Here is a 22,628-nt window from a genome sequence, read left to right as displayed (position 1 = left end):
AAGAATCTGAGGCAGATGAGGCTCCTCCATCTCAGAGCTGGGCCATAGTATGTATATTCATGCATGGACTGGTCTAAGGACAAAGCGAACACTGTGGCAGGGTGATAGTAAAAGCCCATGTCACCTCACTAGAAATCTGGTATGCATTGGAAAGGATATCTTCACTCCAAGATTTTATTCCTGCATTCTAATACACTGTGATGCCTCATCTCCAGTAAATACTTCTCTGTTTTAAGAAAGCATGATAGTTGTAAATCAGCTCGGAAATTCGACAGCTATAAATGCCATGTGGTATCACTTAGATCACAAACCAGAGCCAATTTTTCAAAACATTTCCTGCTGGAATACCCACATTTTAACAGATGTCTTTTGGCAAGTTTTGAAGCAAAATAATCCCCAATCCACATATGAAATAAAGCCCAACAGAAAGTAAAGCATGGAGGAAAATGACTTTTTTTCTTTTTCTTTTGGCATTAAGAGATAGACTTGGGGAAATCTTGAGCTCTTTGGAGAAACACTGTTCACAGCCACAAAAGTCAAGGCATGAACTTTTTTCTCTCACATACACCACAAAAAAAGATCGGGTTTAGAAAATATCCTTTCAGTGTTCACTATAGAAATTTCCTTGGCTACTTTTGAGTATAATATTTGTTATTTCTTCTTCTGAGCAATGATCTTAAGTATAACTCTGGGTTTGGTTGAGGCAATCTTATGAGAAGAGAGGGGAAAATGACTTGAAAATGCAGTGGGGCCCACAGAGACAGAAGGGAGGGAATCGACAAAGAAGAATCTATTGTTAGGAACAAGATGGACATGATTGATTCTGCCTTATTCAACAATGTAGTAATTTAGTCTGAGGCCTCTCAAAATCAATGGTAGAGGAGCCAAAATGAAAGCCTAAGAAAGGAGAAGGAAATAGATTTTTCATTTTTCTTCAGCATGTTTTATGAAAATATCAATAATATAGACAACTTAAAAAGAAAAGAATTATACAACAAGCACATTGTACATGAGAGATAAACTGTTTTTATTTTGAGTCTGACAGTTTGTTTGCAGTGGAACTGGTTCTCACCTTTATCTAAGAAATGCTCTTGAATGAATGAAATGGTGGTCTCCTAACACTCTTCCCACACAGTTATTCTAAAGAAACAAGTGCTGCTCACTGCCACTTCTGCAGGATGTGATATTTCCAAAAGCAGAGATCCCTATGGGTATTCTTCCATTACCTGTTGTTTTGCATGCATCTTGCTGGTGTTGTCTTATTTTCCCTTATGCTGAATCAATTTTAACTTTGTACTAAGAGCTGTACTGAAAAATGATGTGTAGGTGGGAATAATTTGATATCATTTCTTTAAGAGGAATTTTTCTTTATATTGGGCACACTGAGGTGATAATAAAACAAATATTTATAAAACACAATTAAATCGGTTGTAATGCAGTTATGAATAAATAATGGATAGCATTTCTTTAAACGAGCAATGGGGTACATTTGCATAAAGCCATTAAAGAATAATTTAGTTTAAACAAATTTTGTCAATGCCCAGCTTTTCCTCATATTATTCATCAGTACCTATTAAGGAGTGCCATGCTGGTCCAAGTAGAGATGCCCTGAGGTAGCACTGGCTTACATTCTGATTTCTTAGATAATTTAGAGAAAAATTCTATGGAGTGATTTTGATGTTCATCATTTAAAAAGTAATCCAAAGCAATCAGCACCATTTTGCTTACTTTGATTAACCCCCAGGCAAGAGGACAGTTTCAAACACAAGACCTATATACTTCATAATGCATGGCAGATATAAAACCATAGCCACTTAATAGTACATGCACAGATACTATACATCTACAGGTGGAGGACCAAAGGAGACCATCTCTCCATTCTGAAACTCAAGGCTTCAGCATTTGCATGCTGTAGGGTGGGGCTGCTACTAAATGATAGGGAGTTGATTAGCAGAGGATGAATCTGCTGGGGAGTATAATCCAAGGAGATCTTGATTTTATTATAGTGGCCTAAATGAATGGTCTGCACTGCCTGGATTCAGTCAAGGCCATCCTTAGTCATTGCAGGGTTTTGCCTCACATTTGTTTGATATATAGGTGGGCTCTGAAAACAGATGAAAAATAAAATCTACCCCTCATCTCTCATTCCTGAAAAAATACACAGCAGAAGAGCTGACTTGAGAGATTTATGATGAACTATGAAAGTTCATTTGTCAATATTAATTTCATTCATGTTTTCTGAACTATAGTCTTTTATTGCATAGTTTTTTTTTAAAAATGTCTTTTATGAGATACAAAGCCTTGAATTTATTTGAAGCAATTTTCTTTCTCATATCAACTCGACACATTGAGACTCCTTTTTACTTGCTCTATTTTGTATATTCCAGTCTCTTCTATGAAACTTTCACATCTATGGCTGACTCTCAATATAGAACCAGAGTGAAGTCTGAACTCAGGTGATACCTAATACATTTCTTTAAGTGGAGGGGCCTTAGGCTCCTTTAAACTCATTGGTGTTAAGATCTAGTTGAAACACACTAGGCATGAGGAAATATTTGCTTTACATAAAAAATAATGAACAACCTTATAAGTGAAAACTTAGAAACTTAATTAGAATTAGATCTTCAATGACTCTCATAACATAGATAGGTTTAAAAATAATGAGGTTCAGTATCCACCCATACCAATTCACTTGTGGAACCAGGACTTTCTGGGGGTTTCCTGGTATCTGCTCCTTACTGAGATCTTGGACAGGTCTCTGACTTTATTCAGTTTTCTCATAATTGTTAAAATACACAGATCTCTGGTATCATTTGCGTGAGCAAGGATTTTGGTGCGTTCATATGAGGAGGAAGAACTGGTATATTGAAAAACTAAAAAGATGAAGTTAAATGCAGGAATTCACAATCTACTTGGTGAATATGATGTGTTTGTGTGTGTTTTCAAGGATGATTTGTATTATATTAAAGCCTTACTATAAGGTAAGTAATATAATATATGCATAACTGAATCCAAAACTGGCATAGACATAGACTCATAGGCATGTCCAACCTTTAACATTGCAACAGCATTGCTATCTACAAAGCCCTTACACAGATATACAAATCAAGTTACTGAAAAAAAAATACAGTAAAAAAAAATCGCAATGTTTTTGGTAAGTTTAAATTTTTCTATTGGGCTACATTCATACCTATCTTTGGTTGTATGCAGCCTGTGTGTATTCTCACCTGGTCGAAGTTAAAGAGTTTCAGCCAGACATGGTAGTGCATGCCTATAATCCCAGTATCTGAAAGTCTGTGGGTTAGAGATCAACATGGACTGTATAGTGAATCTCTCTCTCTCTCAAAACAAGAAGAATTTCTTTTAGTAGATCTTGAAGAAAGACTATTGATTACCAAATTATTTTCCAAGCAAAATTGGGAATATAATTTGTTCTATCCAATACCAAATACAATACAGGGTCTCTTTCTCAATTTAAGTATTGTAAGATGTTGCAGCTCAGGATTAACCCATATGTGGTGGGTGTGTGAAGGAGAAACACTCATGAAACCAACGGTCTTTAAATATGCTTGATATTTGAGCAAATGTGAGCAGTCTACAGGAAGTGATACAGATTGGACATTCTCTCAGGCAATTCATGGGAAAATAAAGTCATTCTTGGGAAGGAAGATAATTTAGTCTTTCCCAAATTAGCAAACTTGGATTGAAAAAATGGGGAAGTGCTTGCCTTGCAAACACTAGGACCTAAATTTGAAAGCCTGGTGTGATGGTACACACTGATAGTCCCAGGGTTGGAGAGGCAGAAAGAGGCGGCATCCTGGAACTCACTGGCCAGATGTCCTAGACTATTTGGCAAGCTCTAGGCCAGGTAAAGACCCCCCACACACACACACACAAAGAACAAACAAACAAACACACAGGATGGATAACTCATGAGGTATGGTGCCACCTGAGGTTAGCTTCTGATTTGCACATGCACATACATGCATACATAACAACATGCACACATTCAAGCATACATATAAGCATACGCATATGGATACACACAAAAGATGGGAAAGTTATGATTTTTCAAGGACATTTCCACAGTTACAGGGTAAAGGTAAAAATAACCACAGTTGTAAATGTAGCAGACCCTTGCATATTGAGCATGTTAAGTGCCAAGATTCTTCTAAACATCCTACACGTATTTATTGACTTGATCCTCAGAATAGCCCTGGAGGGTAGATGCTGTTATTCACCTATCTTACCACAGATGTTAAAGACTTGTGCCTAACATGTAGGGAAAAGAGCCAAGTGGAAAGGATTTGAAGAATGATAGGTCCAGAGTCTGTCTGTTCTCGTAGCCAAAATAGAATCATTCAGAAGGAAATAAGTTTTCCCAGAATGATATTTGTTAGTATCATAGATTTGGCCTGACTAGGGCATACTGTTGTGTACGCTTTTTAATTTTTTTTTCTTTTTGCATTCCATTTTCATAGTTTAACAGCACCCGTTCGCCCTCCCCCACTGAATGTTGCCACATGGCCCCATGGAGTAGAAAGGTATTGGTTCTGAGAACATTTCTTTGCAGTCTTATCCTGCTCTTTTCAGACACTCTCCCTTTCTTCTCTCTTTTAACTTTATTGCAAACCCGTTTTAAACTAACAGTTTTTTTTTTCTCTTAAGTCAGTTTAAAGAATGGTGTTTTCCTAACTTGAATTAAAGACAACCCTGTCTCTGGTTTCATACGCCTTTAAAGTCCCCCATTGGAGTTGCAATTTGTAGCTCTGCCAAACATAGGCATTCTCTCTCACTGCTCCTGGATTTTGTAGTTTGGGAGAAAGAAATGACAGTTTTGCCTGTATTTATTAGAACTGTAAAAGTTCAGCTTCACAAATTTATAAAAGAAAGAAAGAAAGAAAAAGAACAAGAAAACAGGATCCTTTGGCGGCCAAGTGTCCCTGTCACCATTAAATAAAAAAGTTCTTTTGGCTGCTGGTCAGAGCCTGGAGTCAGGTCACTATCCTTTAGTCCTTTCAAGTCCATTGTTATTCAAGGAAGGGATTGGACGCGAAAGAAGGCCTCTGGTGGTGCGGGCTTTCTCTATGGTCAGCTTTTCTGTGTTCTTTCGCTCTCTCTCTCCCTCCCTCCTCTCTTCTTTTTCTCTTCTCTTCCTCCTTTCCTCTCTCCCACCCTTCCTCCAGGCCTCTTTCCCTCTCCCCCTCTCTGTCTCTCCCTCTCTGCATGCACCAAACTGTTTTTTTTTCCCCCTTTTTGAAAGTTACCTAGGAAACAAAGTCTTTTGTGCTCCAACTTTATTTGAGCTATTCGCTTTGCTGGGAATCTGCACAAAAGCTGAAGAGAAAAAGAAGGTTGCAATATTTTACTAAACCGTTCATGGTGAACACAATTTTCCCAAGGGGGGAAATCACATACCGTTGGGTGTGTTGGGGGGCTTTGCAGAAACCTCTGATAAGGTAAGTAAATACTGCGGTTTCCTTTAAACAAAGGATTCTGGAGGCTACTCTTTAAGGAGACTTGAGGACAGTTCATTTGACAATATGTACAATCCCGAGCCAATAGTATAGTTTCCAATGTGAGGACTAGGGAGGTTTTGATTTTTTTTTCTTAATGATCCAGATTTTAGGACAGAGGATTATTAAAACCTTATTGAAATAAGAGGAAATAAAATATTTATTTCCTACAGTTATCTATCTTCCTTTGAGCTGTATAAAGAAAGAAAACTGGGTTCAGTGGTAGAAATTGGGTCTTTTGCCACTCTGGTTTAGAAACCCAACCCTGAAACCAAAACCTTATAAATAATAAGGGGGTCTTATAAATAATCTGGGCCTGGAGCCCAAGCTTGAAATAAAAGTTAGATAACATTAATATTTATTAAAGTCTTGGAGAGACAATTTTTAAAAGTCATACAGAAATGAAAGCCTCGAACTTACACAGCTGGAAGTATAGTTTTACACTGCAAAGCTCAAAGAAAATAAACTAGAACTCTTCTACCCATCCAAATCCAAAAGAAAAACCCACTTGATTCTTTCCCTCCAGAAACAGAATTTGTATATTCCACTGCAGTCGGGCTCTGGGACACCTCTTTACTTTGGCTTTTCCACAGCCATCTAATGTCAGTGAAACTGACTTGTAAAGTGTCATTCACTAAAGCTTTCCTCCTGTATTGAAATTAACTCATGGTAGCTTTGATGGCCTCGTGGATTAGGCTGACGTACCCTCCAGGTGCTGTGTTCTAGACTGTCTAATGTCTTGGAGTTTCCTGCATGGCTTCTGAGTAGTTCTATAGGCAGTTAGCTCATCTGCCTCCTTTGATCATCATGGTCTAGTGCTCCCAAGATTTCTGACAGAAATTTATAATGACATAAAGATGCAGAAAGTAGACCCACCTTTTACTGGATTAGAGACAGAAGTTTTCTGCAGTTTGAAGGTACAGGATTTCTGACTAATTTATCTCTTAATTCCATTTTACCCTGAAAAGCATGTTTCGTAAGCCCATTTTTTTCTTTCTGTATCTTTTTACTGTTGAAGCAAAACTTTTAATTAGTTGTACTTACTGTTTTCTCTATCCTACCTACTTATTTCTATCCTTACTTTAAAATTTTGAACTATAAAATCACTTACGTGTGTAAGCTCTGGGAACTGAATCTGAATGTATTCTGTTTGCAGTCCCACTCTCCAGAGGATGAAGACACAGATGTCATGTTAGGGCAGAGGCCGAAAAATCCGATACACAATGTCCCCTCTACACTGGATAAGCAGACCAACTGGAGCAAAGCACTACCTCTCCCGACTCCCGAGGAGAAGATGAAACAAGATGCCCAAGTGATCTCTTCTTGCATTATTCCCATCAATGTCACTGGTATAATTTCCTTTTTTTTTCTTGAGGGGCAGCTGGGTCTGAATAGTGTATGTATTAAATGTGTTCAAAACCTGTCCTATAAGCCCCACCCCTGTCAGCTAAAAACACTATTTCTTGTGAGCAAGAAATCTTTTTTTTATTTTTTTCTTTTTCAATTATTATTATTATGTTTTTACACTTTATTCACTTTGTATCCCCCCATAAGCCCCTCCCTTCTCCCTTCTCGGTCCCACCCTCCCTCCCCCTTCTTCATGCATGCCCCTCCCCAAGTCCACTGATAGGGGAGGTCCTCCTCTCCTTCCTTCTGATCTTAGTCTATCAGTTCTCATCAGGAGTGGCTGCATTGTCATCTTCTGTGGCCTGGTAAGGCTGCTCCCCCCTCAGGGGGAGGTGATCAAAGAGCAGGCCAATCAGATTATGTCAGAGGCAGTCCCTCTTCCCATTGCTATGTAACCCACTTGGACACTGAACTGCCATGGAATCTTATGTAAGAAGTGGGAAATAGTAGGTTATGGAGAGGACAGGAACCCCACAAGGAGAGCAACAGAACCAGAAGATTTGAACACAGAGGTCTTCCCAGAGACCCATACTCCCACCAAGTACCAGGCATGGAGATAACCTAGAACCCCTGCACAGATGAGCAAGAAATCTTTAGTCAACATACTCGGAGATATTCAGGCTTTGAACACCAATTTGCATAAAATCTGTTGGGCTGCTTGTTATGTAAATGATGAACAGATTCTTTTTGAAAAAAAAAAAATCACCAAATAGCTCTTTGGCGGTGATTAATCACATGACAATGATATGTGGCACCACAAGAAAGAAAACAGCAAAACCCAAGTGTCTGAAACTGCAAGTAAGGTCTTATTGACCAACTAGAAAATCTGTTTTTGTGCTTCCATGGATGAAGGTAGGCTTTTCTAAAAAAATAAATAAATAAATAAACATTTAGATTTATGTATTGATTTTAGGTGTTTTTTTTTGTTTGTTTTGTTTTGTTTACCTGAAAATATATACATACAGAGATGAAGAGAGAATTGTATTTTAAAATCATCAAGTCTGGCTTCCTTTCACTTTCTGCTGTTACATGTATTGAAAGTCTACGTATTAGTCTAGATAGGCTGAAAGCCTAGCTGGACTTCTCTTTCAAGTCTGTCATCAGAGGTAGTGAATTCTGGAGCTGGGGATCAGATGATGTTTTACATTTTAAAGGAATCTATAGGTTTGCGTACAAAGTGATAGGTTTAATAATGTAAGGTGTGTATAAATGAAAGAAAGAGAAGACAGAGAGGGGCATAGGGAAAGTGAAAGAGAGAGTTACACTTTATTCTCAATCATTTCCCCCAAATTCTTCCCTTTGGTATTTTTAAAACACCTCTTCTAGTTTCATTTTACCTTATTTTTATTATGTATATGATGAAAATTAAAAAGAAAAAAAAAAACAGCCACACTATGACAGACTTTCATCTTGATTCCCTGTAACCAAAGATTGCATGTCCCCTGAAAAGCATTTTGGACATTGTTATTATCAACTCCACTCAGATTTCTCTTACTTAGAGTGGGGGAACAAATGGACCAGGTGTCTGAGACAGGTATGATTTCCCTCCTGAATAAGAGGTACTCTAATGCATTGGTCAGTTGTGTTGTGAGCTAGGACTTAATTTTCCTCCAGACCTATTCAACTTATAGGATAAATTATTCTGAAGAAGTGCACTTATCTGACCCCTATAATCTAAATGAGATGTATTAGAGGAGTTCATCTGCCAGAATGGATCATTCTGGCACCCTTTTAAACTAATTTCCCATCTGAGAACATCTGACTATTAGCAACTGCTGCTGCTTTTCTGGTGCTGTAAGTAAAAATCTTGTTTTCGAATGTAGTACTGTGATTACGGGCCATCATCTTGTGATTAGGAAGAAGAGAAGATTTTTCTTTCAGTTTTATTTAAGGAACTCTGAAGATGAAGGCCCAGATTAGATGTTGATTTCAAGAGCTTTAATGAGAACATTGTTAATGGTGTCCATATAATACACAGTGTCTGTATATCATGTATTCAATTATTATTAAGATTCAAATGAAGTATTTTAGTGTTTGATTGGAACCAAGAAAGGAAAATCTCATTTATATGAATTCTCCAATAACACTGTAATCTTTCATCATGTAATACAGATATTTCAAAGTGAGCCTAAGTGAGGACTTTTTGCACAGCGACGTTATACAGCTGACCCAAGGTTTAACATGTCATCCACCCCTATGGCCAACAGTTTAGAAAAAATGATGAGGTGATCAAATACCAAAGTGCAGCATTCCAGCATTCTGAGCCACAGCTTGCACCGAAACATCTACTGTGCACGCTCGTGCCAGAGTTTGAATTCCTTACCTTCCGCCTCACCGTTCTAATCTAATAGAACCACATATAGTGCCACTAATGTGAATACAGAGAAGAAACAATAAGCACCATAGTTGCTCCCTACATGCATACTAATAAACAATGCTTTAAAGAGTAGGGAGTCTATCTTATAGCTGATTGGTACAGAAATAGCTCCACTGAAGCACAGGACAGAGAACTCCTCTGCATGTTTATTTCCAAAAAAGCATACAATTTACTCCTAAGAAGAAAGTAGAATTGCATGATTATTGAAGAGAATAAAACCCTAAACTGTTGTGTTTACTCTCAGCAGTGTGTGTGTGTGTGTGTGTGTGTGTGTGTGTGTGTGTTTGTGTGTGTATGTCTAAATACTTGGAGCGGAAATTTGGGCATGGGAGGTTGAGAGAGGAAAACTCACAAAGACTCTTTTAATGAAGAAATGGGTCATGATACACGAGGTTCATATCTTAGGTACTGATCTACTATGCAAAGGTATCAGTTTCAGAGAGCCACGAAATAGACCAGGAAGTAATAGTGACTAAAGGTTATAGCCAGTTCAGTGTGAGAGGACTTTGCTGATGTCCCCTACGCTTCCATTTCTTTTGGTTTTCCTCTTTTACTTGTTGCTTTTGGTACTGCAAGCTACTGTGGAAGGCTGCATTTAGAAGTAAAGCTTGATGTACTGCAACATTTAAATAAGAGCTAAAAAAAGAGCTCCCTTATATTTGTTCACAAGCTTATTTCAAAGTCCAATCAGGAAAGACCACTGTGTTCCAAACAACTGAAAATTTGTCTGCCATTTCTCAAAGCTAATGAGACCTATTTCTGGGTTGCAGGAGTTGGTTTTGACAGAGAAGCAAGTATCCGCTGTTCTCTTGTTCATTCACAATCTGTACTACAGCGGAGACGAAAATTGAGGAGACGGAAAACAATCTCGGGGATTCCCAGAAGAGTTCAACAAGAAATAGGTGTGGTATAAAAATGTTCATAGTTTCTGTCTAGTGAAGGTTACAAGGAGATGAAATAGGTGCCTATTTTCAACTGCCTTCAACTATAACATTCCTTATAAATATTGAGTGTTTCAATCTTTAATAGTTTTAAAATGCTGCATATTTATTTTGTATTCAGAAAACCATGTGGAATTATTTTTTTAAGTCTGTTCTTGAACATAAAGACTTAACGTTATAGATTGAGGCATATACATTCAAGCCTTGCAGATGAAGTATAATATTTTGTCAATTTAAAAGTTTCATTAAGATCAGAAGTATGGATTCAATGCAAGAAGCTTTTTTTGAAAACTGTAATTTCATTTGAAGAGAAATTGTATATTTAAGAGTTTATTTTTAAAGTAAAATTTAAACATATTCAAATCTGGTGTCTTAAAAATATAATATTTTTAGGGACATTTAAAGCTTTTTCTGTTCAGTGTCTTTTAAATACTTATACCAATTTCAAACTATTATGGTAGCGGCACATATAAACAAGCCTTTAATTTTTATCATAAAATCTATGAATTGCATTCCATTATGTTTGTATTACAAAACATAAACAAAAAGTAGTGGTCAGGACTTTAGGTTTTATACTCCAGTTGTTTTTTTTTTTCTTTTTTTTAATTTTTAGATCATTTTTCTTTTATGAAAGCAGTTACTTCTTAGGACAAATTAATGTTAAGAGAGATGATTCATAAAAACAAAAAGCATATCTTCTCTCAATAAGTATATATGATACGTGTGTGTGCATGTGTATATGCACATATACATAAAACAAAATACATAAATACAGAAAGAAACAGAAACAAGTTCAGGGAAACAAAGCATCTTCACTTTCTCATAATTTTATATAATGATTTTTTTTTTCTGAAAGAGAAAGTTCTAATGTGGTAGCACACAGGTTTATAAACACCACCCAAGATGCCAGTTAGTTTGTCAATATGTACTATCTTACTGTCTTTTTCATGTACCCTAGATTCTGATGAATCTCCAGTGGCCAGGGAAAGGAATGTGATTGTGCACACAAACCCAGACCCCTCCAACACTGTCAATAGGAGGTCCGGAACCAGGGACTCTGAATGCCAAACTGAGGATATTCTGATTGCTGCCCCATCCAGAAGAAGAATCAGAGCTCAAAGGGGTCAAAGCATTGCGGCATCCCTTTCTCATTCTGCTGGCAACATCTCCGCGCTGTCAGACAAAGGTGATACCTTGTTTACTCCTGTAGTGAGCAGCCGCACAAGATCTCGGAGCCTTCCTCGGGAGGGAAATAGAGGTGGAGATGCTGAACCCAAAGTTGGTGCTAAACCCTCAGCATATGAAGAAGGAGAGCCTTTCGTGGGTGACCATGAAAGAACCCCTAATGATTGTAGTGAAGCTCCAAGCAGCCCAAGCGCACAGGAACACCAGCCTGCTTTGGGCCTGGCCTGTTCTCAACACCTTCACAGCCCCCAGCACAAGTTAAGTGAGAGAGGGAGGTCACGTCTGTCCCGAATGGCTGCTGACTCTGGAAGCTGTGACATCTCCTCCAACTCAGACACCTTTGGAAGCCCCATCCATTGCATTTCCACAGCTAGTGTCCTCCTGAGCAGCCACATGGACCAGAAAGATGACCACCAGTCATCCAGTGGGAATTGGAGTGGGAGCAGCTCCACATGCCCTTCACAGACCTCAGAGACAATCCCTCCTGCAGCTTCTCCTCCCCTCACTGGCTCGTCTCACTGTGACTCGGAGTTGTCACTGAACACTGCTCATAATGCTAATGAAGACACCAGCGTCTTTGTGACAGAACAGTACAATGACCACTTGGATAAAGTAAGAGGCCACCGGACGAACTCCTTTACCTCCACTGTTGCAGACCTGCTGGATGACCCCAATAACAGCAATACAAGTGACAGTGAGTGGAATTATCTGCACCACCATCATGATGCATCCTGCCGCCAAGATTTTAGTCCTGAGCGTCCAAAGGCAGATAGCCTGGGCTGCCCAAGCTTCACAAGCATGGGCACCTATGACAGCTTTCTGGAGAAGTCTCCTTCAGACAAAGCAGATACTAGCTCCCATTTCTCAGTGGACACAGAAGGATACTATACCTCGATGCACTTTGATTGTGGTCTCAAGGGTAATAAGAACTATGTCTGTCACTATGCAGGCCTGGGCCCAGAGAATGGTCAAAGTGTAGGGGTTCCTCCTGGTCTTCCGGACTGTGCCTGGCAAGAATACTTAGACCACAGGAGGCAAGGGAGACCAAGCATCTCTTTCAGGAAACCAAAGGCAAAGCCAACTCCACCTAAACGGAGCTCATCACTGAGAAAATCTGATGGAAATGCAGAAATTTCTGAGAAGAAAGAACCAAAGATAAGCAGTGGTCAGCATCTGCCCCACAGTTCCAGGGAAATGAAGCTGCCTCTTGATTTCTCCAACATGCCTTCTCGAGTGGAAAATGCCAATCTGCCTGCAAAGCAGGACTCTTCTTGGATAAACCAGAATGAACATTCTGTTAAAGAACCTCAGATGGATGACACTACAGACATTTCACCATTCAAAGATGAAGGTGCTGAATCAACTCACTATGCAGACCTCTGGCTTCTAAATGACTTGAAAACAAATGATCCTTACAGATCCTTATCCAATTCAAGCACTGCTACGGGTACCACAGTGATTGAATGCATCAAATCTCCAGAGAGTTCTGAATCCCAAACATCCCAGTCAGAATCAAGGGCAACCACTCCATCTCTTCCTTTGGTTGATAATGAATTTAAACTGGCTTCACCAGAAAAGCTGGCTGGCTTAGCATCTCCATCAAGTGGCTACTCAAGCCAGTCAGAAACACCAACCTCCTCTTTCCCTACAGCTTTCTTTTCAGGTCCGTTATCTCCTGGGGGTAGCAAAAGAAAACCTAAAGTCCCAGAAAGGAAATCCTCACTACAGCAACCATCTTTAAAAGATGGAGCCCTATCATTGAGTAAAGATTTTGAACTTCCAATTATACCTCCTACTCATCTTGACCTAAGTGCTCTTCATAATGTTTTGAATAAACCATTCCACCACCGTCACCCACTGCATGTTCTTACTCATAAGCAAAACACAGTAGGAGATATGCTGAGGTCGAATCCTCCACCGTCTCTTGCAATTACACCAACAGTCCTGAAATCTGTCAACCTGAGGTCTATCAGTAAGTCTGAAGAAGTTAAGCAAAAGGAGGGCAATAATACAGATCTCCCCTACCCAGAAGAGAGTGCAGTTCCTGTGGCTTCAGTGGCTTCCTTATCTCCAGGCAAGATAAGGCCACACACAGCAAAGAAATCAATATCACGCCAGTACTCTGCTGAAGACACCCTCCTGCCCTTTTTAGATTCCTCTGCAGTTGAGATGGGACCAGAGAAACATTTGGAGAAGAACCTTACTTCTGGTGGGAAGAGTCACTGTGATCCAGAAACTGTAACCTCAGCTAATAGCAATCTTCCTGAATCAAATGTGATGAAAGACCAAATTCAGACAGGAAGTGAGCTAAGCTCAGAAAACATACCAAGTAAGAACTGTGGATTTTCAACAGGATTTCAGAGGGTCTCAGCTGCCCACCCCAATGATTTGGGTAGTAAAATGATACAGTATGGAGCTAGTCCGGATGGAGCCCTCCAACAAGGACAAAAGATGCCCTCTGAAGTTGGGGAAGAAGGCGCAAAACCGAAATTTGTGGATGGAATCACACTTCAAGCCAACTCGCCGAGTAGAGCAACAGACATAAATGGTCAACATAAGCATCAGCGTGTCGTGAGCCGCCACCATGACAAAGTGCCTGTGACTATCCACCAGGAGTCAGGGACGTCAACTGTAAATTCATTCCCCGAAAAATGTTCTGAGCAGGAAAACATTGCTTCAGGTATTTCACCCCAAAGTGCCTCTGATAACAGCAGAGCAGAGGAGACCCAAGGATGGATGGATGAGACTTCATTGAAAGGTCAGTTAATGATACTTTTGTTAGCATGGAAATGTGCCCTTTGTTGTTTCCTGCATTCCCATAGTTCTCTATAGCCCTGGGTATTGGTTTCCTTCTGCCATTTCTTTTTCACTTATTAAAACAATTGAGAAAAAAAAATGTTATTTGGAACCAATATTTGACCTTTGTCTCTCTTGTTTCAAAAATTGTGGTAAGGTACCTTGAGTTTGTTTGATCCCTGAGTCAGGGAAATGGGATAGTGAGATGTGTAGCTACAAGATGCTTGTCTTCTTGTTTTTAGAATCATCACCAAGTGATGACTCCATCACTTCACCACTCAGTGAAGACTCTCAAGCTGAAGCTGAGGGTGTGTTTGTGTCTCCAAACAAACCTCGAACAACTGAGGATCTATTTGCTGTCATTCACAGGTGAGAGAGTATGACCAAGTCCTCAGAAGCAAAAGGCACAGAATTGTATTTGAAGTGTCTCTTATTGAATGCAAATTTGGGGAAGCATTTTGTACCTGTAATACACTCAACAAAACAAAAACAACCAAGCAAGAATTATCTTTCCAAATAAAATTCATGTACTTGTATGCATGTTTGAAAAAAATGAGTATAGAGAGTAGCTGCAGATGGACAGACAGTTCAATTGAGAGTTTATTAAGAATCATTGAAGGGAAAATATTGGATGATTTCCCAAGGAAGGCATTCTGGAACACGTTTACAGGAGAAAACAATTTATAATTTATAGTTAAAGTACTTAAGTGTAATTTCTGATGTACATACTGTATTTTGCATTTATCTTTGCAGTACTAGAGAGCAAACCCAGGACCTCATACATGCTATGTAAGCACTCTACCACTGACTCATACCCTTAACCCCTGACTTTTAAGTAATCCCTTGAGTTTACAAAATAGTCTCAAAGCTATAATCTCACACTAGCTGACACAAACATACATTGATTTGTCAAAACAACCTGAGCCCATCTCAGCTTGGAACAACTAAGAAGTAGACGGTTTTTATTCTTTCTTTTTAGCTATTTTTTTTGTCACGGTGCTGACTTGTATCTCTAAAATGAAAGGTCATATCTGATGAGCAGGGGATGTTCCCACTACATGGTTGTGTCTTTGCCTCCCATGCACATTTTCTCTTTCATACCTTGATAACCTGTTATCAATAGCCCACATATGCCACAGTTCATTATAGCTGAAGACCAGAAAAGCACAGCCAAAACTCATCCTTGAAAGCAAACGCATACCTGCTGAGCTAAAGGATGCTTGCTATGGGTGCTCCCCTGCCCCCATGAGGTTAACTTTCTTCTTATGCCTGACCTTGGGGACCGAGATGGAACTCCCAAAGGAAAGAACCTGAGGATTATCTCCTTTTTCACAGACTTAGCAATTTGGAAGGAAGTTCTTTGCAAGCAGTTTATAATCTCTCCTCAGACCCTTTGGACTTCTGCTTTTTAAAGGATTTCTATTGGTGCTATTTTTCTTTCTTTCTTTCTTACTTTCTTTCTTTCTTTCTTTCTTTCTTTCTTTCTTTCTTTCTTCCTTCCTTCCTTCCTTCCTTCCTTTCTTTCTTTTTTTAAGAAGGAACACTGTTCTTTAGCAGTTGCGTTTTCCTAAGGGTTCCATTAGTAGTATCCTCTGTGTTTACCTTAGCAGGCAAGCTTCCTCATAATCAGGGTAAGAGTTTCTAGTTTGTGTTCTTTACCACAGTTGTCTAAACTCCAATTATATTCCTCTAAACCCTCACACTTTATCTCTAAACTGAACACAAATTATTAATTTGCTATATAAGTTAATGAACCCTCAAAGAACCCTCTGGCGTATCTGGCATAGTGGGCAGGACATAAGTTGTAAAATCAAAAAAAGATAATTGGATTGGAATCCTGACAATGCCATTTCCTATGCTGTCAAGAATAAGTCAAGTATCTGAACTTCTCCTCTTACTATAAGAATGCTTATACTGAAGAGATTTGATTCTGGTGACAAAAGAGTATTTTGTGTCTAAACTACTGTAGATGCTAAGAATACCTGCTATTTGAAAACTCTAGGTGGTACCAAGCTCTGATGTGCAAAGATACCAACCAGAGAGGTTTGTTTCTCTGTGCAAAATCAGGCTCTTCTGGAATCTGGAAAGACAAAGCTCATGCTTTCTTTACCACACAAGTTTTTAAATTGATGAGAGAGCATGCCACTATCATCAGGAATGACTGAGTTATGCTATGGATTTATTGAGCTTATGCCTACTTAATTTTCAAAATAAGATCACAATTTCATTATGGATATAGAGGTTATGTAGATTGAAGGAGTTGGATAATTTTAGATTTGTATTTGTGTAGGATTTGCCTATTTATTTACATCCCAGTGGCAAGAGTTATTTTGCTGTCTTGAGAGCTTAGATTTTATATTTTAAGAGCCCCAGAGATGGTTTAAGTTTTCAGTTCCTCACAAAGTGTTGACATGCCGTTGGTGTCCCTGAGTAGCTAAAGGGTCATGGTACTTGTATTAAAAAACAGAATAATTTATTTTGGAATCCACTCAGCTGACTTTCATGAGCAGTAAATTAAAATGTAGGTTAAGTCTGGAGTGTATCTCCCAAAGTTCATCACCAAGGTCCATCAAGTATCAGGTTAAGGTCAGTTTTGTCCTACCAATGCCATTATCCACTTGCTGCACTTAGTAGTATTTGGAAGCGGGATCTTAATATGAGAGTATTTCTTCTGTATTGGATAGACACTTTTAATGAGAAAAAGAAATAGTGTTTTACCACACTGTAAACAGAAATTAGCAGGGTTTTTTTTTTTCCCCTTAAAGTCTAGGAGGGCAAGTAATGAATCTTAACCTTCCTTAATATGGTCCTAATACATAATAGTATATTATATAGGATGGTTTTTAAACATGATTAGATATGGGAAAGAGACAGAACACTTCTTGGTTCATAAAATTGTATGTTGACTCAGAATTTTACCCCATTTTCTCTTTTCTTAAAAGATCCAAGAGGAAAGTACTTGGACGAAAAGATTCTGGAGACATGTCTGTTAGAAGCAAATCAAGAATTCCCCTCGGCAGCAGCAGCAGCAGTGCCAATTCTGTCACTTCCCCCAGCAGCAGCAATGTGACAGCTGGGACTAGCCAGAGGTCTCCTGGTCTCATCTACCGAAATGCCAAAAAGTCCAACACATCCAACGAAGAGTTTAAGCTACTGCTCCTCAAGAAAGGCAGTCGCTCAGATTCTAGTTACCGCATGTCTGCCACTGAAATCCTGAAGAGCCCCATCCTGCCCAAACCTCCTGGTGAGTTCACTTCAGAACCCGCACAAAGCCCTGATGATAACCACCAGGGCACACCTGGGGCTGAAGCATTGTCCCCTCTGTCACCTTGCTCTCCACGAGTCAATGTAGAAGGGTTTTCCTCCAAAAGCTTTGCCACGTCAGCCTCAGCACGGGTTGGACGCTCCCGGGTCCCTCCTGTGGCCAGCAGCAGCCGCTACAGTGTCCGCTGCCGGCTGTACAATACCCCAATGCAGGCCATCTCTGAGGGAGAGACTGAAAACTCTGATGGGAGCCCACATGATGACCGATCCTCCCAGAGCTCCACATAGTCTTCCTGAGATGAGTTGACCTCAGATGTCCAACCCCTTACTAGATGAAAGGATTTTGTGACACCGTGGAGGAACCGGGAGAAATGGCAACAGGGTGGGGGTCGCATTGATGCTTGGCATATGTGCTGATGAAACAGAAAGCGGTTGTCATTTTTTTTTATTAGTTTTCATGTTTTCCGTAGCCGTTCTGTCTCTCGTGGTTTTCTTTAGCATAGGTTGATTTATCCGATCTCATTCCTTGTGATAATAGAGAATACAAAAGTATCTAAGTTTCTTGAAACCTAGACAAGGTTTTCCCAGAGCTGCCTATTCCGAAAATAAAGCCCTCACTGTCATGATACTATAAGATGAAATTACTCTGGAGGTTTGGTATTTTTTTAAATTAAGATGAACTAAAGCAAAATTTAGAAGAAAGAACTACACATATGTAAATACCATATTTTTGATAAAAAGGTGTAAATAGATTTATCAATGATGAGTGGACAAGCCAATCATCTACCATACACCAACTATTTATAGGACACATAAAATAAAGTATAATAACTGTATTCTGTGAATACCATTTTCATATCAAATACCATATTTAAATGTCCACCAATATGATTTCTGAGTGATAAACCTCAAATATGATTTTAAAATTGGTGAAATAATGGAAATATTGAGATCATGTACTGAAATGTGATTAATTTAAAATAATGAATTCAGACCTAATCATTGTTGTGACAAATTATAGCAGAAACAAGCTAATTTGTGGCTGTGATTTGCCATGTGGCAATTTGAACAGAATGAAAAGCATGCTTTTGATTTTTTTTAAAACAATGAAAGAAATCATCATTCTCAGTGCAAAGTTTTCTTCCCCCAATAGCATTAAGCAGTGCCCTTTAGAATTTAATTTTTCAATTGATTGCTTTAAGAGAATGAGTAAAAAAAACCCAGTAGTTAATTTTAGGTCACGTTTTATATAAGGCTACTGGGGACAAACAAACAGTCATAATCTAATGACTATACTCTTTAAGCTTCTTAATTAGCTCCAGGTTCTTAAACTAACAGAAATAAAACTTAAGCATGCCACAGAGCTATTGACTTCTCAGCAAGTACCTGTGATGGGTTGTCAGTGAAGCTTTCTATCTGTGCTGATGAGATTCATGCTACCTAAAACTTAACAGAAACGACACTGTGAACAATGTAGTTGGGAAATAGGTATGTGTATATGCATTATTTATATTCATTCTTCAACTGGGCATGGGGAGCAGCTCTGGTTCACAATGCTACATACAATGAATTTGTGTCTGGTTTTACTAGATCTGCTTGATGGCAAAAGGGGAGGGTGGTGGGTGGGAATGGAAACTTCAGGGCAAGTGCTCTGATAAAATGAAGGCAGGGAAACAAGCTGAATTACTTGAAATTACTTGAATTTTCTTGTCTTAAAACTGAAAAAAAAAAGTATAGTAACAAGTTGAAATCTGCAAGTGGTTCTCACACCTCTGATTTTAACATGAACTGATACTAATGTTTGAAATCGTACGTCGGAAATAAAAGCACCTATGTACTTGGAATAGGTTTTGAATGAGAGCAGTAGAAATTAGAAAGAGCTAAGAAGGGGTATGATCTGTGAAAGACTAGAACATGATGACAATGACTGAACACACCAGGGTTGCCAAGAAATTGATAAGCAGGTGGCTTTATGCCTACGCAAGTGGCATTTGAGAAAGTAAAATGTAAGAAAGGATTAACTCATGCGAAATGAAGGAGAAAGTTTGGTCTAAGAAGACACTGTCTTTCAATAGGAATTCATGATAACATTTACAGATTAAGAATTCAAGAATCTGTTGTTGGTGTTTTGGTTCTTGGGGAGAAAAGTCTGGCTTCTTCAATATTTGTTTTTACTACCAAATTGTATTAGTTAATTTTTTGTCATTCTTGTATGTAAAATGGGTGTTGGGGGTGGAGGGGTAGAGGAGGAGATTGAGAACTAGGAGAAAGAATGAGAGTGAGTGAGTGCAAGTGTGTGCTGGGGATAGATTAACTACCTGGTAAAGGGTTTCAACATATACAAACTGTTATAATTTTACTAAAGGAAAAATGTTGGGGTTTGAAAAAAATGGACCATCATTTCTCATTGGAACACATAACTCATTAAAAAAAAAAAAACAAAAAAAAAGAAAAAGAAAAAAAAAAGAAAAACAAAGAAAAAATACACACAAAACCAGCATGGTTTGACATCAAGTGGGGTCATGAACAAATCTGTCTCATGCTTTGAAAAGTACACAGCAAAATTTTAAAAATGGAAGTTTTTAGACAAATGTGATAAGGAACCATCATTTCCAGTCACAATAGGTGATCATTTGTAATTTTCATAAAAGCAGTTCGTTTGCAGTATGGCTTTTGTGTAGCTAGGGGTTTTTTAGTATGAAGAAAGGTATGTGGGCTTTAAAAGTGATTCTAAATCTTGACTAGAAAATCATGTAAATTGGCTTTAATAAAAATGTCACCTTTAAATATTGACATTAAGTTAATTAATTGTACCATATATTTTTAAAGTTCATGTTTGACTTGAATTGTGAGGCAATAAGATACCATTGATGTGATGATCACAGAATCAACCCTTATAGTTTCACTTATTTTGTTTACTCTAAAAATCTATAGCAGAGTTCCTCTATTTTGTATTTCATAGATTTAAAAAAATCCCAAATAAAGATGGATTTTAGATTCACTGTGGATAAGAATATTGAATAAGAAAGTTTAAAAAACAAGCAAATCCTTAATAATCTGGAATAGTCTACACAGCTTTAGAATATACTAAACAAGACAAAGATGCAGGGCTGTCTTAACATCACTGTCAGCTCGAAGCAGAGTACACACATTAGGTATTGTTTAAAAAAAATAAAATAAAATAAAAACTGATCCAAACTTTTCTTCTGTTGTTTGCACTGATGCTATCTTTTTTCCTTCTGTGTTTAATACAACATGTTTATATTGTGTGGGGAAATTTCTATTTTACTTTCTTGCTTTTCTGGTGATTCTGGTTTGGTTTTTCTTGTTTTGTTTTTGGCTAAGTAGAGAACATGGACTAGTTGTAGCAAACAAAACACACTGTTTGCTCTTGCCTGTGAGTACATTCTCTGAAGTGGTGGGAACTTAGAGGATGGGAAGGTAACAAAGCCTGATCTATAAAGGTTGTGGTATAACTATTTTGGTACTAGAACCAGTTCATGCTGGCCGAAAAGACAATAGTTTTTGGACTTGCATCCATTTTGTATTTTTGTAACATTTGTAAATAAAACTTTTTAAATTGTTGCAAAGATGGTTTCTTTTGTAAGATGTTTTCAACGTTTACATTCAGTCAAAGCCTTTGTATATTTTAGAGCTGTACAACACTTTAAGTCTTGTATTTATTTTTAGTAAAAACGGTGACAGTTTCATTGTGAACCCCTCTAAAAAAATGTATCAGAAAAGTTTGATTACCTAGAAAGTGTGTATAGAGACTGCAAATAAACGTGACTGCAATTAAACAGCTGGTTTTTCCTATTTATTGTTATATAACTGTAGTTTGGCGGTTACACCAGCAGGAAATAAGGGGCGGGCCGTTTTTAGAAGGAAAGCATGGTATGGAGGCTAATCTCATTTCATTTTTGAGAGAGAATAAAATATTTCCAATGTCTGTCTCAGGAAAGACTGATATTCCAATCAAGGACTATGCATGGAGATAACCTAAGACCCCTGCACAGATGTAGCCTATGGCAGTTCAGTATCCAAGTGGGTTCCATTGTAATGGGAACAGGGACTGTGTCTGACGTGAACTGATTGGCTTGCTCTTTAATTACCTCCCCCTGAGGGGGAAGCAGCCTTACCAGGCCACAGAAGAAGACAATGCAGCCATTCCTGATGTGATCTGATAGACTAGGATAAGAAGGAAGGAAAAGAAGACCTCCCTTATCAGTGGACTTGGGGAGGGGCATGCATGCAGAGGGTGGAGGAAGGGTGGGATTGGTATGGGAGGAGGGAGAGAACCACAGGGAGGACACAAAGTGAATAAAGTGTAAATAATAAAGAAAAAAATATTTTCTTTTTTTTTAATTTTTATTTTTTATTTTTTTTAATCTTTTATTTTTTTTATTAATTACACTTTATTCATTTTGTATACCCCCATGAGCCCCTCCCTCCTCCCCTGCCGATCCCACCCTCCCTCCCCTTTCTACATGCATGCCATTCCCCAAGTCCACTGATAGGGGAGGTCCTCCTCTCCTTCTTTCTGATCTTAGTCTATCAGTTCTCATCAAAAGTGGCTGCATTGTCCTCTACCGTGGCCTGGTAAGGCTGCTCCCCGCTCAGGGGGAAGTGATCAATGAGCAGGCCAATCAAATTATGTCAGAGGCAGTCCCTCTTCCCATTACTATGGAACCCACTTGGACACTGAACTGCCATGGGCTACACCTGTGCAGGGGTTCCAGGTCATCTCCACAAATAGTCCTTGGTTGGAGTATGAGTCTCTGGGAAGTTCCCTGTGTTCAAATTATCTTGTTCTGTTGCTCTGCTTGTGGAGTTCCCATCCCCTCCAGCTCTTACTATTTCCCACTTCTTACATAAAATTCCATTCACTCTGCCCATCAGTTGGCCATCAGGCTCAGCATCTGCTTTGACAGTCTATACTGCAGAAGCTTTCAGAGGCCCTCTGTGGCAGGTTTCAAGGTTGTTTCCTGTTTTCTTCTGGCTTTCAGAGGCCCTCTGTAGCGGGTTCCGAGGTTGTTTCCTATTTTCTTTTTCTTCTGATGTCCACCCTCTTTGCCTTTCAGGATGGGGATTGAACATTTTAGTTAGGGTCCTCTCTTTTGCTTAGTTTGTTTAGATGTACAG

At 38.7% G+C, this 22,628-nt stretch overlaps 1 protein-coding gene across 1 annotated transcript in view; it reads left to right on the top strand.

The window, feature by feature from the left end:
• Positions 1-18,316, top strand: part of Nhs (NHS actin remodeling regulator) — a 52,752-nt gene extending 34,436 nt beyond the window's left edge. Inside the window, exons 4-9 of the mRNA XM_055615737.1 lie at positions 4,482-4,544; positions 6,673-6,865; positions 10,071-10,202; positions 11,200-14,184; positions 14,465-14,591; positions 17,165-18,316. Of these exons, the coding sequence (XP_055471712.1) occupies positions 4,482-4,544; positions 6,673-6,865; positions 10,071-10,202; positions 11,200-14,184; positions 14,465-14,591; positions 17,165-17,774 (4,110 nt within the window). The 3' untranslated portion in view covers positions 17,775-18,316. The remainder of the gene's footprint in view (positions 1-4,481; positions 4,545-6,672; positions 6,866-10,070; positions 10,203-11,199; positions 14,185-14,464; positions 14,592-17,164) is intronic.
• Positions 18,317-22,628: the final 4,312 nt, after the last annotated feature.

Source organism: Psammomys obesus, unplaced genomic scaffold, assembly GCF_907164565.1.
Source record: "Psammomys obesus unplaced genomic scaffold, mPsaObe1.curated_primary_1811, whole genome shotgun sequence".
In the NCBI taxonomy this organism is placed as follows: Eukaryota; Metazoa; Chordata; class Mammalia; order Rodentia; family Muridae; genus Psammomys; species Psammomys obesus.
Note: the sequence above shows the minus strand (reverse complement) of the source record. Positions and strands in the feature narration are given on the sequence as shown.